This window comes from Pezoporus wallicus, unplaced genomic scaffold (assembly GCF_028554395.1).
Source record: "Pezoporus wallicus isolate ANWC-B61680 ecotype Strahan unplaced genomic scaffold, APGP_CSIRO_Pwel_v1 contig_6923, whole genome shotgun sequence".
Lineage (NCBI taxonomy): Eukaryota > Metazoa > Chordata > Aves > Psittaciformes > Psittacidae > Pezoporus > Pezoporus wallicus.
This window is the reverse complement of record NW_026637289.1, coordinates 2,456,917-2,476,087: the sequence shown is the minus strand read 5'-3', so window position 1 is coordinate 2,476,087 and position 19,171 is coordinate 2,456,917. Positions and strand designations below refer to the sequence as shown.

The 19,171-nt window shown below is 39.8% G+C and overlaps 1 protein-coding gene across 6 annotated transcripts in view; it reads right to left on the bottom strand.

Moving 5' to 3' along the window:
- SOBP (sine oculis binding protein homolog) overlaps positions 1 to 19,171 on the bottom strand; it is a 117,633-nt gene that overhangs the window by 75,893 nt on the left and 22,569 nt on the right. For all 6 annotated transcript variants that reach the window (XR_008971600.1, XR_008971599.1, XR_008971598.1 and 3 more), the window contains exon 4: positions 17,177 to 17,328. Coding sequence is in view for 3 of the 6 variants with exons in the window: in XM_057404708.1 (XP_057260691.1) it covers positions 17,177 to 17,328 (152 nt within the window). In the remaining 3 variants the exon portion in view is untranslated. The remainder of the gene's footprint in view (positions 1 to 17,176; positions 17,329 to 19,171) is intronic.

Sequence of the window (19,171 nt, the reverse complement as noted above, 5' to 3'; positions counted from 1 at the left end):
AATCAAATCACTATGATAAGGCTTTTTACTCTTTGCTTTGGCTATTGCAGTAAGCAGAAAATTCTTTTGCTATCTTGATTTGCTTTCATTTATTCTGGCATGCAATACACTGTGCATTTATAACATTCATTCATAATAGTTATTTCTAAATTGCCTGCACTTCATCAAGTTTTCTTCTATATCCTCCCTTTTTCTTACTGCAAGGAGGGCAAATATAATTTATTCACCTTTTTATAAAGGAAGCCTGGAATCCTGCTGATTCTGCCCAATACCTCCACAATCAAAACATTATGTTCTTTACTCCCCAGTACTTCTCTTCTTCTGTAATCTCTGCCTCTAATTTGTGTGCTCCTGGAGTGACCACCCCAGCAGCAGCTCAGTGACCATACCTCTAAAGTGCCCTTATGAACTCTACAACTACTTGGCGAGGAGAACAGCACCCATAGGACTGCCCCACCTACTGCTTCCAGAAGAGGTTAGCACATCTCTCTCAAATGCATATATGGCACAGAGATACATACTGACCCACTTCTGTCTCTGCTCTCTCATTTATGAATACAGCCCCAAGGACAACTGGGAGAGGAACCCTTATTTCCATCACCATTGCTTCTCTATAATACTTGGGTAAGGGGGCCTTGCCTGCTTCCTGGGAAAAGCCAGAAACCCCTACCAAGAAACCTGTATCAAGAACACAGAGCCCCTGTACACAAAAGCAAAACCCTTCCCTCCCTTTTTATACTGAGAACTTCAAAAGAGCCACCTGAGCTTTTACAGAAGAGCCTGTCTTTTCCTTTGCTTTCGGACACATTCATTTTCCGTAGGATGACAAGAAACAACAGTCAAAACTTTTAATTGCTCTAGTCTAAAAGAAACCAGAAAAAAAAACAAAACACTTTTATTTGGCTTTATAAAGGAAGAAAAGCTTTGAGAACTTAGTAGGCAGGTTTGTTGATGAAGTACTTTAAATATGAAACAGAAAGCATCCTCCTCGTGATCCTTTTCATGAGGATATTTATGGGACATCTTTCAATTCTGGAAACAACAGCATGTGGCTGCTGCATCTACAATCTTCAGACCAGATTTTCCACTAGTTTACTTCAGTTTTATCGAAACACAATTCAACCAATTTCTGTGGGATTACTACATTGTAAAACTGGAGAAATCCTTTCTCCAGTCATTTATTGCAAAAAATAGCAAGATCAAACATTACACAAGAGGCAACTTTTCAGCGGGTATTATATACATTGCCCCAGCCCATGACAGTTTACAAGTAAAACACAAGTAGAATGGAAACACTCAGAGCACTGGTTTGATTTCACCTAGTAATATTTGTGTGTGTGTGTGTCCTAGATGCAGGTGATGATGGTCAGTTGGGGATAATTTCTATAAAATCACAGACCTGCGTTACACATGGCACAAGGCTTGCTTCACCCCAGGAAACGTGCTATGACTTCCTGGGGGCTCACTTTTGTCACTGACATTATTCTGGTGGACAGAGACCTCATTTCACAACCAGACCCTATCTGATATTGGAGCATCTGTGCCTCAGCACTGCCAAACATGTACATCCTTCCTGACAGGCTAGTCAGAGCCAGTTAAGCCTAGCAAATGTGTTTGTGCACAGCATTTTAGCAATACAGCACACGCAAAACTTGCTAGCTTTCTTCCATAATATTTGCAAATTCCGTAACAGTTGATTATTTATACATTAACCCACAGATTTCATTTCTTCCATCTTATACCCATCCATTGTAGATGTAGTGTTGTTGCCACTTGCTCTGTTAGGCACAAATTAATGCATCAGAGCCATGTAATTTATGCATGCTATTTTGTCAAGTCTGTTTGTATGGAATCTGCTTTGGAAAGGGAGACAAGCTGCTCTCTACTCTGCGGCCAGAGACAGAAATACTTTATTTTTTTTTTTCCTTTTGGTGTCATGGATCAAGGTGTCAGAGCACTCGCCAGCAAATCTTCAATGTGATAGAAATTGCAGTGTTCTGTGTTTTATGTCATTTCAGGTAGAGATGATTTGTACGCATGCAGAAGTATGACACTGATATAACAGAAGAAAACTCCAGGTGATATGGGTATTCAGGGGATGCCTTTATCAAGGCAGCCAAAAGACCAAGGACAGAGGACTGGTTTACTAAGTTAGAATATGACTCTGCATTTCTAGGTTTTAAAACTGAGTGAGGAAACCAAACTGCCTGCCTTTCCCAGGAAGCAGCATTACAAGGCAGACAGCTTGCTCCACTTAAACTCTCCCCACTGCAGTAACAGTATTACTTGGGAAACGAAGACACAACATACAGTCTTTTCTTAGTGCTTTACAGTTCTCAGGTCAAGTGCTAATACATATTACAGAGCTCTCTGGCAAGTATTGTTAGAGCTGTCATTAAAGACCTCCAAAAGTCTTAGCTGTGCAATTGAATGTTTCCAAATCCTCTTATCCCAAACATAACAAATCTCACTGTTGTTAAATCTGATGTTTTGTAAATTTGACACTACTTGGCTTATTGAGGGGGCTGGAGAATGTGTTTTGTGCAATAACACAGAACTCCAGAAAAGGAATCATGCATCTCTGCGGCAAGGGAACAACGCGGCTCTCCAGGAAGGGATTTATGCAGACTGGTAGAAAAAGAAAAATCAAAGACTGACTCCAGTATAGTATGAAGATGATTCAAGGATTAAAAGGCACAATAATGCTACCCAATTACAGCTCCACCTGGGTCATGTGCTATGCATAGCAGAAAGAAGCAAGATGGCAGATACCCTGGGTTATTTTAATTAATTTAATCATGTGACTAATTGGTCTCTGCTGGGTTTCTGTGGTAACTGCTTCCTAAGTGCTGATGGGCAATTGTGTTAAATGTAGCTTGGAAACTGCACGTAGGGTGCAGGGCCTTCTAGAGAGCAAAGGGAATTGTACAGCTGTGCGGGGAAGGTGCTCCTGCTGGGGCACTGATTATCTCTGAGCAGAATGTTTACAGCTGTACTGTCCTCTCTGCTCCTCTGCAAGCACGCTTCCCAAAGGAGCACGCTTATTTGCAGAAAACGTGCTAGACTTTCTTCCTCTTGGGCGTGAAAGTAGATTTCCTGTAGGAATATGTGAAGGCACATGTATGCGGCACAGCACATGCTATTTTGGAACAAAGGGAGAGCAGCTAGAGAGCCGTGCGTGCAAAACTGAAATGACTCTTGCGTGCACAGTGTGAGGCCCTGGAAACCAGAATGTCTTCTTAGCAGTGGCTGCGTTTGAGGGTAAACCCATTACTGAGCCCTCACACAAACAACGTGAGAAACTGTTTTTTTCCAACTGCTCCTGCATCTCTTGTATTATTCATGAAATCCCTAAATCCACACAGGTCACAATTAACACGGAGTACTGCAAAAAAGCACAGAGCTGCCTTCAAAAATGGCAAACACAAAAATGACTTGTAAAAGTCATTCTTTGCTTCACGGGTTGAATTTTGGATCACCGTGAACAAGAAGTTGTCATCCTGCTGGATCCAAACTTACACCCGCGTCTCCTCACATGATTAATATAACAGTACAAATGGAAAGATGATTAATAATAGCAACCTACATTCCAGTAAGCACAATTGCACATAAGAAATGACTGTTTAATGGGGTGGTAAGTTAAACCCCGTTAAGGGCACAGAGAAAAAAAACAACTGAGAAACTCCTCAGTACTATTCACCAAAAAAAAAAATCCAAACTAAGAAAACATCCATCAAACAATGCAAGACATGCCGCAAACACAGAACACAACATGGAACAGTAAATGCCGTACCATATCCTAACCTCACCACTGAAAATGCAGAAACAGGTTAGGAAATGTAGGAAGACATAGCCAGAGAGAGGTTAAAAGTTTGGTAGCCGTATTGCAAAGGCTGGAAAGGTTCCAGTTAAATAAAGCAAGGTAAAGATAAGGCATAATGGTAAAGGAGGAAAGATGCGCATTACCTCCCTGCCCTGGGCTACTAGAGAACAAAAAACTATCCAGCCTAAGTGTAGAAGGGCTGGGCTTTCTTCTATTTAATATAAATCAGGCTAAATACCTTACACAGCTTTATCAGCAAAAAGTGATAGTTGCAGATGACAAAGTACACAGACAAATACTTAATTCCTCATTTTTCCTGTTGAAATGCCACCATTGGCTTGTAGTTTGGGATTCAGTTCTCATCCTGCTATTGACATCAGTGGAAATAGTGTCCCTGACATCCGCAAGATCAAAATACTGCCTTTGTTTTGAAACCGGTGGTCAGCACCTTATTGCGTATTCTGTTCCGCAATTTATAAAGTTGGTCAACCTATGTTCAAGGCCAAAGAAACAAAAAAGCTCAAAATGACCACATTTGTGATTAGCTGTCTTTATGAAACCAATTTTAGGAAACATCTTCTAAACTATGCAATATGCTTTAATAACTCAAGCTGTGTTCTTTGGAAAAGTTAGGCACGGTGAAGGTGCTACACACTACATTTTACACTGAAGTGTCCAAATATAATGAATTCGTTTTCCACATGACACTTTAAAAACAGCCGTTACTATATAAGACTGTACACAACCTCACATATTGCTTTAATCCTTTTATAAAAGTCCTCTACACTTTCCGTATTTTCAGCAACAGCAAATACTAGAAAATACTGACATTTTCAAAATACTCCAAAAGAGCAGCATGGTGACACTGATAGCTGCATTTTGAACGCTGAAAATTTTTATGAGAGATTTGAGAATGATTGAAAGTGAGAGAAATCATTTTAACGATAATTAAAAACTTTCCTGTCACACTATAGCAAACCTATTGCTTCTCCAGACCCAGAAAGAATTAAATGGAGCTATTACAACTCCTACACTGGGCCAAAATCATAGTTGATGGAAATAGCCCCATTGATTTTAATAAAGCTATGCTTGCTTATACGAGTTACGTATTTGGCCGACCAAATAGGACACGTCAATTTAGATCTGGATTATGTCACAGAGCCCTTCACGCTTGCTATGCCATCCGTGCAACCATTCTGAGTAGGAAGATTGGTCTCGCCATAGTGATCAGCCCATTTGTTCATCTCGTCTGGCAAATTGCTGCTGACAATAGCCAACACCTGAAGGAAGGAGTGAAAAATATCCTATAATCTATGCCGTTACAGGATATATCTGGGGCTTACACTGGCAGACAATATTTCTGATGAATGAGGCTTGGTTTCTATTGCTCTTTTACTTGGCTTACCTATATATTTTGCTAATATTCATCGGTTTTATCACACCTATCCAACTACACTACTTAATTTCAGGCCCAGTTCAACTGCTTCTCCAGACAGAGCAATCCTGTTTAGTTCAGTGGCTCGTGGCTCATGCCTTTAATTATTATTCGAGATAGTTCAGTCTAAAAATGGGCAGTGTCATTCTGGGAAATAAATTTTGAAGCCTGCTGAATACAAGTATGGTATCCTTTCATTTCTGCAGAAGTCAGAGATGGAAAATACACAGAAGATGGTGTATGTATTCTCTCTGCCAGTACCAGCTTTGGTATTTACTAGTGTTTGCTTGTCTCAGCTTAGTCTGTCCCAAGCAAAGCAGATCATTTCAGGCCACAGTTCCAAATACTAACACATTGAAGTATTATACATTGAAATTGAAAAAAAAATTCTTTCCAGCCTTCTCCTCCTTTTCTCCACAGGCTTAACACTTTCATATTCCCTAAATCATCTTTGTCTCTGCTCAGCCCCTAATCATGCTCATCCAAACTCCCTCCTGATCCTGCCACTCCTTGCTCTATCCATGTTTCAGCAACCACCCCAGAATCCTCTTCAACATCCCCACGCTCCAGACCATGGCTATGGCCATTTAACTACCATTACATTGCACAGTCCAAGTTATTGTCCCTTACCTATCTTAACCTTCAGCCTGCTGTCCAGCTTCACTCATTCCACTAAGATTTTTTTTTCCAGGTTGTTTGTTTGTTTCCCCCAGACATATTAACTCACTTTTGTCAAAGTACAGGTAATTTACCTGGTTTGGGGTTGATTTTTTTTCATTATTTCTAATTCCTCCAGAGAATTATTTCCCATCCTGTCTGGTACCTGCAACTCCTCCTACTTTAGTATCATCTGCAGAGTTTGTAAAACTTGCTCTCTGTTCTCCCCTGAAGATCACCAATGAAACATGAAACAAGACCAACCTCACAAAAGTCCCTCTGGCACTTCTCTATCCACAAACTGATATGCTGCTCTTTATCCCCACCCTTTACTTTATTTCTTGAGCCTGTTTTCAGGCCACTTGACAGTGTTCATATCCAAAGTCATTTGAATTAATCTGAGGGTAAGATTTCATGAGATGCTATTTCAAGTGCTTTACTAAATTCCAAATCCATTAGAACTTCTAATTTGCCTCCCTCGGCTGATTTCCACGCATGTGTGTACATACTAGCTGTGTTTGCTGTGGCAAAATGTCTGTAGTCCTCTGTTACTCCTTGCCCATATGGCAGAACTGCAGAAAATGGGGATTTGGTTGAGTGGGTTTGTGCATCGAAGTATTTGCTTTTTGTTGAAAAATTCAACTTTTTTTTCTGAAAATAATTAATTTTTTTCTATAGCAAATTAAAATAAAAACTTTCATAGCTCATATGAAAACATTCCTCAGCATTATGAAGTCATTTCGGTATTGGCAGTAAACTCAGGTCCTTTGGAATGCAATCAGCTTCTTATTTAAATGTCCAACATCATATGAAAACATGGACCAGACTGTGTGGCTGTGCCAAAATGCATTCATTGTTTCCATGGAGGGCACCAAACTAACCACAGACATCAAACAACAGATCAAAACCAACAAATTTTATCCAGCAAATTGTGATCCTGAGTTCAAATAAACTATGTTCACTTAAACATCTTTGTCTAAAAGCTGTTATGTATAAGAATTATATCCCAGCTGTTCTTTACAATGCTATAACCTGTCAGGTCATGCCTAACTGAAAGTTACTTTATTATGCCATTAAGCAAATTAAATAAAAATTACTTAGGAACTCTCAGCTTCATTTCCTATGCTCAAGAAGAAAGCAACCTTCTTATCTCTTTTTTTTTTTTCCTCTAAGCACCATACAAATGAATTCCAAATTTTCAGGAACAGTTGCTGGTTTTAATGATATATTGCAGATCCTTGTCAATATCTCTGCTGCTTCACACTTTTATTTCCTTAGGAACACTCAGCTGAGTACCATCTGCTCCTGGCGATTTACTGCTCTTGAGTTGCTGAAGTTGCTCTATAACTTCCTCCTAAGAGACTTCAATTTCTGCTGTAAGGCAACACTCTTGATTTCTTGTGAAAAGTGTCCTTGGGACAGGAATCTCCTCATCATCCTCTATGGCAAAGATGAAAAGACACAGAAATTTTAATTCCATTTTTCCTCTGTTCTGCTTTATTGGAAGGGACCACAGTCACTGCTGCGTGGCCTATAGGTGTGCGTGTGGCTTTTTGTTTTCTACACTGCCTCGTACGTATGCCTTTCAGATAATTTATTTGTCCTTTTATTCCTGCACTTTATCCCAGGGACCTCTGATTATAACCAACTTGATCACATTTTTCCTTTTTTTTTTTCAGGAATGATGGTTTCTCTTAAAAACAAAACATCTGCTATGTTGGGACAGTGCTGGAGTTTCCATAGTTTAACAACTGCACTTCCAATTTGGACAAAAAATGTTTTTTTCTCTCTTGCTGTGTGAAAATCCACAGAAACAATAAGAAACCAGACCGCATACAAAGTAATGAAACTGCCCATACACAATGTACAGGCAAACAAGCACAGAGCCTGATCTGGAGTAAATTACAAGCAATGGGACGTCACCCACTGACACTAAGGGAATCTGGATTGGGCCCAAAGGAAGCACACCAAAAAGCAGAGAGAGGTTTTTGTCTCATCCTTCAGTTACAGTAATCATTGGTGTTGCTGGTAGCAGTTGTAGGTAACAAATTTTCCAATGAAGTGTGATTTTAAAGTTGACAGTGTCCCTTTAAGCTTATGCTCTTCCTCACTTAACTATGCCAGATTTACTCTCCCCTTTCTACTTTTTCCTTGCTCAGAGGTATACATACCATCTGTGCATCTAATATGGTGTTCTTAAATAGCCTCCAGAGTGATTCAATGCTTCTTTTTTCCCCCTTTTTTAAACTTTCCCTTGGTTAACCCTTTTTCTCGGTATTTTAGAGACTTCTCTTTCAGAGCTCCTGGTGCTTCCTTCCTTTAGGATGAAGTTAACATCCTCTGCCACAGAAGCTGGGAGTACAGCTCCCTGTTTTTTTAATGCCTGAGCATTAGATGAAACTCAGTGGGGAGTTGCATTATCAAGGCACTGATACTGATAAATTGCTTCTGCAAATGGAAGCATGAGACTGAACCATTTGACAATGGCCAAAATTAACCATTATTACTATTACACCATGAAATTATTCAAACCTACCTCCTCATCAATATCTAAATGCCAGTATTCTTTTTAAATCTCTAGATTATGCTTTTAAGACTTACCTTTAGTTCTACGAGCTCACTTCCACCTGATTTAGCACTGTGCACAACAACTGTGAAAGCCTGGGGGCTAAATTAAAAACAATAAGAGTAACCGAGACTAAGTTGTTTGATTTCTAACTCAAAAGGTCTCCCCTTTCATTTGACAGTCCGAATTTCAGGGGAAGGTAGGGCGATAGTTGTACGGGGGACAGCATTGCTGCGTCCATCTCTGCTATACGGGGAAAATTACTGCATTCAGCCACCAGGGAAGTTGAGTCCTTGACGGTCTCACACACATCCCAGTAAAGCTGTGCTGAGCTACCATTCCCCACTAACGATCCCTCCTCTCACAAAGTCCAGGTAAAAGCCACAGGGATGCTCTGCTCTCCTTCTGAAGTAAATGGACAGCAACGAAATCACATCTCCCCCTGCCAGTCAAACGAGCTGGCTCCTGTCTAAGCATCTCCACCAGCCCCTCTGTGCAACAGAGGCAGTCTGGCCTCCTGCTTCTTAGGCAGGAGATTAAATAAACCAAAGCCTGAAGACACACACACCCTCCCACCTCCAAAACCATCAGCTACTTTATGACTGTTTCTAAAAATTATTAAACAGATGAGTACATTTATTTTAGATACCAAATTGCATCCATGCCTACAACTTGCAACATATGTTTACTTTCAGCCCAATTTAAACTCACACAGGCGAGTTGCAATGCTTGGGTTTTTGATGGAACGCAGCCCGTCACTGAACTTAGCTGGCCACAGTCCTTTATCACTGCAGAAACAATTTTCTTTGGGAAAGATATTTCACATTTTCAGACTTCTGCTCTATAAACCCCACCTCTTTCTTCCAGCAAGTTTAACACTTGCTCATCGAGCATGGCGTGATATATAGGAGAAACTGACTTTAACTAACAATTCCCGGTAGTAGATTTTCCTGTTCATCGGCAGCTTGTAAGTTATATCTGCTTGGCCTCTCCTAGCCTCATTTAGATTCACAAGGCCAGATTCAAGGTTAATGTGTGTAAGGGTTTCTTCAGTCTTCCCATAAACCAGCAAACGCTCACAAAGAAACCTAAAAGGGATTAAACTTTCCAACCTAGAAGGGGCCAAAAGATACACAACATGATTTACTACCAGGGTCTGACTCAGTTTCATCCCTGAATTTTTCCCAAGATTTCTACGTGTGATGGAGGGGGAAGATGGGAGAGTAAGAGAGGAATCAAATGCAGACTGTCATCTGACAAGAAATGTTGCAACTCCACTGAACTGCCATCTCAACGGCACAAATTACTTCACCGCTGCTGAAATGTCACAGAAATGTGACAGTGTTCTCCTGAGAAACTTTAGGACTAGACATAATTTCCACCTTCAGCTAGGTCTCTCAGATTTTCTACCGCTGCCCACCATGGTCCCCTGCCTGGGCAGGATTTCATCCTGTTAAACTACATGGTTAATTGCAATATTCCATACATCCTTTGAGGAGTGTTTATGGAAGGTGTCGTTCACAACACTGTTCCTAATCCAAACATATTTTTAAAAACCATATTTGCTTAATTTTGGTTTTTAAATAAAAATATATAGTGAAAAAACCCCTCAAGCTTCTTTTTCAATATTTCCCTAAGTTAATGAGCTGACTGAGAAGTGAACAGATGCATTAAGGCAATAATTTATTCAAATGTCATGATATTTTTGAGCAAACGTATTATTTAATATGCATTTCATTATTTGCCCAGCTCGTATTAGTATTTATGTTTGATGTGTTCGTTAAAAAAGGGAAAAGTGGCACCAAGTATAATGTGTGCAAATTAGATTCACTTTGGAGATTTACCCTAAGTTTTCATCAGAATAAAGACTGTTCTCGATGCTCATTCTGTGTTGATCATGTGGAAATAAAGCTGGAAGATGCATAATTTCCCACAAGGCCAAGGCAATGTGGGCTCATCTAATGTAACCTGAACCAAGACATGGAATATAGGGAAGAGCAGTATTTTATTGAGTGATTGCCTAGCTTACATAGGTTGGAGCCATAATGATTCAGAGGTAAGTAAATATCCATGTGTTATCTGCTTATTTTCTGAACACATCATTGTTACGCACTTAAACTCTTTAACCAAAAATCCCTTGCTGATGTAAAAATGTCCTGGATACAGATCATGAAGCCTATCTTGCCTAGCTCTTAAACAGAGCAAAGCATTTCCCTTCAGAAATGCATCCTAAGTGATTTAAGACTTCAGTAGATCACCTTAGCAACCTCCAGAAAAACAGCTACTGGCCATCTTTCTTCCTCAGTCACTCTGCTAGGCAGCAACTTCTTTGACTTCTCCCATATCAGTGTGTTGTAACATCTATTTAAATCCAAATCATTGCTCTAAACTGCTTACATCCAGCATGCAAAAACCTTAAAAGCATTTCTAGTCAAGTTGTAATGCAATCAGTGGTGTTTTGTTGGAGTATTTGTGTGTAAACAAAATCTACTTCTGTCGAGATGTAATCTCTGAAGCTGTCCCGAACTTGTGAGGGCACCTTGCGAACAGCATCCTTCACTGGAATCAAAAGCCTGCTGTCCAGGAGGCAGCAGATTCTCAGGCTGCAATTAGCATATTCATCTAGATATAACCAAAGTAGCCAGAATGCAACACAACTGATGTAATGTGACATGTTGGTTAAAAGTGAACATGCCTTTTAATTGGATTGGATACCTGCTAGTAATTCAGACAATGGGAATTTGATTTAAATTTATAGTATTAAATGGCAGCAGATGGACAGTAAAATGTCCATTGAGTTTGCAAACTGACAAGCATGCTAGGTTTGCCAGATCCCTTCATTAAGTCATCGGTGGCATCAGTCAGGTGCTGATGCATTTCATTGTTAGCAATGTTAATATGTTTTGCTTTGCTGTGGGTGAGCAGTGAGGATATTCTGACTGATGGTCTCAGTAGGTTAATTTGGAATTTCATATGCCTCTTATAATCATGAAAAATCCTAGCTCTGGTTTGGGGAAGGAGCTTTATGAGATTTCTGGGTTTAGCATCCAGTAAGCAAAAAAGGGCAGCTGATGACAGCTAGACAATGATGCCAGCTCTTCTCCTTTCTGACTGATGCCACCCACCTCTTTTCACAGCTCAGGATTCACTTGAGACATCAGTGTCTGGTCCTCATTCTTGGTCACTTCCTGTAACCTTCTACCCTCCATAAACTTTAAACATCCTCTGAGGGAGGGTATTTTCCTTTTCCCTCCTTCTCCAAATAGCTCCTCAAAGAAGTCTGCAATTGTGCCCCACACTTGAACAATCTCCTCTGCAGACTCTGCCTCTCATCTGCATTCACTTATCAGCATTCATTTATATCTCAACACAGTGATCATACCTATGGAGATCTTTGTTGTCTTTTCCCCATCTACCTTCAAGCATTTGCAAGAAACCTTATTAATTGGGTGCTGTGGCAAATACACACATGCACACGCACACGCACACACATACAGATGTGCACATACACAAGCACACATAAATACACATGCACACATTCTGTTCAAACCCACAGCAGAAGCAGCAAATTTGTGAACCATTTATTAAATCCTGTTTCTCTACAGCTGCACAGAACCAAATACAGACAATTTTATGCAAATCAGCTAGGACACAGGCTCTACACTGACCTTTCTGAACACCTAATTAACACAATATAAATCTCTAGGAAAAATAGGCTTTCTATTCAGAGCCCCATGTGTTTCAAAACTTATTATGGAAAGGGCGCCTATAGGAAGATGTAACAGTCAAGCCTGTTTTTTTTTTTTTTCCAGGGGCATTATTTGCACCAAGCTGCTTTAAGCAATTTTCCAAACTTACATGAATGATGATAACTTTTCAAATTACATTTTGCAGGTGCATAAGTAACAGAAGAAAGTAACTTTTTTTTTTTGCCATTACTCATTGACTTAACAGGGAGATTGTTAAGTGTTTCTTATTCACTGTTAGGCTGCACAGTTAAGCCTGAAATCGAAAGAACTTTTTCTGACAACACTCAGTAATAATTTTGGGGAATGATAGCTTCTGTTTACTCACAGGCTTTAGTATGTGTTTGTATATACATGTCCATATTAATCACGTAGTGATATACATTAATTAACCAAAAAGCTACTCAGGCAGGAGTACTAAGGTTTTATGACGTTCTGTGCACTTTATCATCTTTAAATATAATCTGAAAACATAAGGAGTTGTCTAATGCAACAGAACTCATGACTAAATAAACACATTCAACTTCTTACAGCCCTATTTGATTGTTCACATTCATTCTTACTACACAGATTAGATAAAAGAGCATAAAACACACTGCCCGTCTGTCCTACAGACCCACACACAGTGCTGCTGACTGTCCTGTATGGGGAGGTAAGAGCCATCACTGCTTACATCTTTATGCTGCTAAACAGCAGTTTACTTTTAATTTTTGATTTATGCCCTTTTTTTTTTATTAGGATAAATGAAATTTGACTGCACTGCAAACAAAAATATCTACCATCTTTTTTCCTGATTGGGAGGCAGTGTGAAACAGGAACAAGGTCAAGTATAAAATACGGGCTGATACAGTCACTTTGCCTCTTGAAGTCTTAGTCAAATCAAGTAAATTATGCTTTAATAGATCTGTGAAGTGAGCCTATGACCCCTATGAATTCAGTCTTCACTCCAGGTTTGGTTATTTGGCCATAATAAATTTGTTTTCTGACCCACTGAGTCAATAAACTTAATTTCAAAATTAATATTTTCAGGCTTCAAACTCACTGGATCCAATTACAAATCAAATTGTTCCCTTTAAATTTAATAATCTAAAACTTGGTGGTCTAGTGCTTTTTGCCCTTATCTGCCTCCTTGGTACTTAACTTTTTATTAGATGGCCCATAAAATTAAGTTTCTAAGGAAGGGAGCATCAGAAAAGCTCCAAATCTTAAATCTTCAATTACAAACATTAGTACAAAATGTTCCCTTTTCCTGCAACACTTCCTTTTAATTGGTATTATTATGATGCACAACAGGTTATCACTGTACAGTAAAAGCATGAACGCGGATTTGGGTTATTTTTGTTTGGGGGGTCCTTCACTTTTTGCTTAATGTGGTAAAACCCCTCTATTTTTTTCTTTATTTATTTCTGGTAATTTAGATAAAATTACACTTTGTGGGAAGACCCCCTATCATTTCAAAACTATTGAATTCAGCTTCCATTCTTGCAAGGCATGGTTGCTAAGATAGATAAATGATCATGACTGAAAAAGACCTGTGGCAAAAGTCTTTTTCCTTACAAACTCCCCATCCCCATGAAGCTGCAGAGGATTCTCTGCATCCTCTTCATATGGATGCAGAGGATACAGGGGCACAGCTTCTGGAGCACAAAGGGACACAACTCTGCTGGGACAAAAGGCAGGAAGGACTGATGTGCACCTCCAACTAAACTGCTTAGGTGGTTCAAACACTCCCAAGGTCAGCAAGGTACCATCTCATTTCACTGCGTTGCCATTTTTGCTAAACCTACCGCAAGGAAAGAATTAGAGGTTGGAAGCAGTCAGTACCCAGCTAACCCAGGGCTTTGCGGAGCACTTCTGCTGCTCTCTGGGGGCACTTCAAGGTGGTCTCATGCTAAGCCTTCTCCCAGCTGGGAATCTGTGGGCATGCATTGCTTCAGTGTGCATTTGCCCTGTGTATAGGAGAATATTTTGTTATTAGGTTGATGACAAAGTCCTAATTCTGAACGCAGCTACTGTTCAGGGATGGATAGTTTGCAGCATTACTTAGTGCTGTTTTGAGACACTAGTGATAACTTTCCTGTACTGTTTAAACAGTCATATCATTTTAAGCAAGCGCTTATTACAGCACTTCTCATCCAGGAGAGGAGGGAAGACGGCTTAACACAATCCATTAGGAAACTCAAGCCTTAAATGAAGTGACCACAAAGTCCTATCAGCTCCCAGAAATGCAGCAGCTGTACATATTTAGCGTAATACTACCCAATATTGTGGCAGATCTGCTGTTTAAAACACACATAAGGCAGGTGAACGTGACTGTTTTACTCCTCTGTTTGAAAAATGAGAAAGCGTAGAGCAGCATGACTTCTCAAATACATAAATAAGCATTAGACTCATGGAGAAGACAGGTACCCTGTTGCACTAGTAATAACGGATTAAAGGTCAGCAGTTAAATCTGAAACTATCGCAGCCCTGTTCCTTTGATCTTGTTCCCCAAGACTCTGTTCTATTACTAACAGGTGAAGTGCAAAACAAGAAGAGGGTCTGCTGAGTTCTACAGCACTTGTCTTAATTTAATGGCAGCATTTCCTAAATATTCATCTAATGCCATAACTACACATGCAAGGGGCAGCTCCAGATTTCCCCTGCTGGGTCAGATCCTGTGCAATTCCAGACTCTGCAGAGCACAAAGAGGAAGAAAATTTGACTCACTGGCTTAGCTTTGAAGCAGAGCCAATGCAGCAACCAACATGTTATGAATTATATGTTATTTCACCATGTTTTGCCAAGTCCTCCCATATGACATTTTGTTAATTTGCAGCCTCTTAAGTGAAGAATAGGATGCTCCACTGGGATATGACGGTATATGAAAAGAATAGGAACATCTATTGTTATTTACATACATACAAAGTAATGAATACAGTGAGCTTTCTGAATGGAAACATTCAGTATCTTTTAGCTTCTAGAAGATGTTAATAGAGGTGTAGGAAAGGGAACCAAGGGGACTGAGATGTTCTAATTCATCCTTTCTCATAATATATGGACAAGGAGGCCCCAAACAAAGCACATAGGTAATAAAGAGTAAGTTAGGTAAAAGTGGACTTTTTTAAATATTGCCTGACTGATTACATTCATGGCCATAAACTAATAGTCAATCCTACCACTCACAGGTTATTAGAAGGCTGAAATACGCCTATGCATTATGTTAACATGTATTTATTTTCATTTAGTAGGGATCTAAACTTCCTATTTCAGGATCTAAGCTGTAGATGAAAGAGAATCTGCCATGAACTGGTACAGGCTGGGGGGGGAAAAACGATACAGACTTGGGGGTGTTGGCTGATGAGAAACTTAACATGAGCCAACTTCAATGTGTGCTTGCAGCCCAGAAAGCCAACCGTATCCTGGGCTGCATCAAAAGGAGTGAGACCAGCAGGTAGAAGGAGGTGATCCTGCCCCTCTACTCTGCTTTCGTGAGACCCCACTTGTGACTGAAAGTCACAGGAGCATCAGCAGATGGTGATCCGGATCCTGTCAACCCAGAGTGTCTTACACATCGTAAGGATGTTGAACTGCATGCGCATAAATGTGCATGTGAGTACACATGCATACATCCATGGGAACTTATTTTCAAATGAGGAGCATCTAAGGAATGTGAATATCCATTCCTCCCCTACACTTTTTCCTAGATAAAAAAGGATACAAATACCACTTCTCACAGAAGACTCATGTGACTTTAGCTTGCCTGTCTGCTCCAGTAGACATTATGAGCTTGATTCTCCAAGACTGCCACTAAAATTCCACTCTGCTGATTTTTGCAACCTAATTCTTCAGGCTTTTTGGTTTTGTTTTGTTTTATTATTTATATTTTTAAGGATTGTGTGACCCAATTTTATTAAGGTTAATTTGCTATAACAATGGATCTTGAATCTAGGATCCATATGTACTTATCTGCTATTACCACAAATGTAAAACACCAGATTTAGAGTCCTGAATTCAGCTTGAACTTGACAGGCTTTGAATGTTCTGAAGCATTAGGGAAAATGGCATCATTTAGAAATCCAAAATGTAAAGGGTTTTATGAGTAATAAACATATCTAAGTCAATAAAGGCTATACAAAGACTCATGCTATTGAGCATTAAGAGGATGTAGCTACTTTTTCAACAACTAAAAATGCTGGAGTGTTCCTTCGTTATTTTTCTTTAAATGACACATCACACATTCTGCTGCAGAAAAACAGCTGCTGAAGTAACCTAGAGGGCATTTTCAGGCACTGCACTTCAGTGATTACAGCAATTTTTGTAGACATTCAATATTAGGATTGCATTCTAATTTTAGACAGAGTTAAATTTAAATTGAGTAGGAGGGCTTTTTATGCTACTTTAGATGTTCTAACACTGCTTACCCCAACCTCAAAACTGTATAGCATCTGCATTTTGCAGCAATGATAATTTATTAATAATGATACTTTTTAAAACAAAGAAACTAGACCTCACAAGCTACAGTGAGAAGATGCCTGCTGTTGTGATGGTACCCAGACTTAGGCCACAAAAGTATTTACCCACTGGCCATGATCCCAACACCATGGATTTAGTGACACTGTCATATTTAAACCCTCCTCTACCCTATTTCCATGATACTTCCTCTTCATTGTGTATATCTAGCAAGTATCCTGAGACTCTGAGCCCAAACTGGGACTCTTATGTTTATGCTTATTAGTATTTAAATCCTCTGACTCTCACAAAACCCAAACATTGAGCTGAAGGAAACTGAAAGAAACAAGGTTAGTAAAGGGCTGACAGTCCAACAGACAATACAGATGGAAAGTGGAGTGACTAAGTGAAACAGAGAAACGAAAGAAAAGAACTTCTATTAGATGCCAAATGAGACCCAGGCTGGGCCTCATTAAAACTATGTCTATGTAGGTTACATCTTTCCTTATTTCACTTACCTTGTTTCTCTTGAAATACGCTCTTCGGCAAGCTGCAAAGCACTTCTCGCTGCAGAAGCATTTCACTTCACTTCCCATACTCAGGGAATAGCGCTTGATTCCAACTTTCTGGCACCAGGCACACATTATTTGTACATTTGACACATCATCTTCTACAACAAAAATATAAGAACAATGTTTACATGAGAGGCAAACACCTTCCTTAGACATCTGCACACTTAACTCTTAGCTACAACCAGCACCAGCTCATCCTATTTCTAACTTCCTCGCTGTTTGAGAGCTGAACTGTGCATACTTGTGATCACCGGGTTCATCCTCAGGCAGTCAGTGACCTGCACCAGCCAGGCTCGACACACTGGCAAAGCTTCTAAGACAGCTGGAAAAGATTATTAGCTTAAAAAAGATGGTGCATTGCTGAAAAGCTCTGGAAATCTCAAGAGCTTTCAGCATGTTTCAGAGTGCACAACTCTTCATTAAACGAGTAACCAAGACTAGAGGCTCAATGAGTATCGCTGCTTTGCTCTTGTTACTTGCAGTCTGTTGTAGTGAGCCCTTGAGATGTTCTGCTCAGCAAGCAGGTGACAAAACACACCCAAGGGGTACTGCACCAAGGCAAGTTTCTAACATAAGGCCTTTTCTAAGAAAGAAGGCACATGAAATGCCCTGTTTCTGTGTTGCTTCAAAATAATGACTAGTGCACAAAACAGGGAGCTTTTGTGTGAATAATGCATCCACGAAACAGACGCGAGCAAGAAGGAAGATGCAACACTGCTGGGTTACTTTCCAGTCATCACACTCATTGGTCAACTTTTAATTCAGGCAGAGTTCCTGAACCTCTTTCAAGCTCTTCTCCAATGTGTGTTACAAATGTGGCATCTATGCCTTCTGCCATGTAAAAAAATCCAGGGCTTACTACTAAAGTACTAATGATATCCTTGTGTGGTCATCATTCCCACCCCAGCTTCACAAACTGGGCAATGAATAGTTAAGGCTCCTAAACAGATCATGACAGTAAGTTAGCAGGAATCTTCCTGACTTAAAACTCAGAATTCTCCAGTTCTAATGTCCAGTCTATGATACAGTTGACCTTTCAGTTACAGACAGCAGCCATTGTCTAACTTCTGTAAAAAAAAAAGTAATCCCTGGAGACTAATTGTTAAAGCAATTCCTGGTCCATGAGCTGTGGAGAATTCATAGCTCAGGGAGTCTGTCATGCAGCCATCCCATTTCCCTATAAAGGATTTGTTTTTGAAGCTACACTGTCATCATTCTGTAAAATTATTGGCAAACTGATTTTTAGCAGAGTGATTTGGCTCTTTTCCCCAGCTATCATAACTCAGAACTACGTGCTGCATTTTATTCACCTTAACGGAATAAATATTGCCAGTTTAATAACTTTTTTCCTTCCACAACCTGTATTATGGTTTATAGCTACAAGTAAAATTGTACAATGTAAAATAATAACCTTTTAGTTTCAATCAGACTGTCTACCTTTAAAAGCATATTTAAGGCTAAGTTATAACACAGATTTGTGTTTAATGCATTTTATCACTTACCCTTTAGAGTGGGATTTACCAATATTATAAATACTTTCATATACTGAACATCAAGGGAAATCAAAACAATTTGGCCAAAATTATCACTAGCCATCTATAGGGTCAAGAAGCCTGCCCTTGGGCTGGCTGCAATCTCAGACAGGCACAGAAGAGTGCAAAGTGCTGTTACGGTGGTGTTGCACAGTTGTCATCACAGCTTTCTCTGTGGACCAGCCTTGGCCAGGATTCTAACTACTCCAGCACAGCCCAAGAGCTCTTCCCCCCATTTTTACCCTGAGCCATTTGAAGTACTAAGCTTTTACAAAGGTGCATTGATTCAGCTACTTCTGCACCACAATAAACCAATTCATTACAGAATGAACTTGCCCCTTTGAATGTATAAGGACAACAGAAGATGCTGTGAACCAAAGCAAACAGACTGAAACCTCTTGTTTCAGGT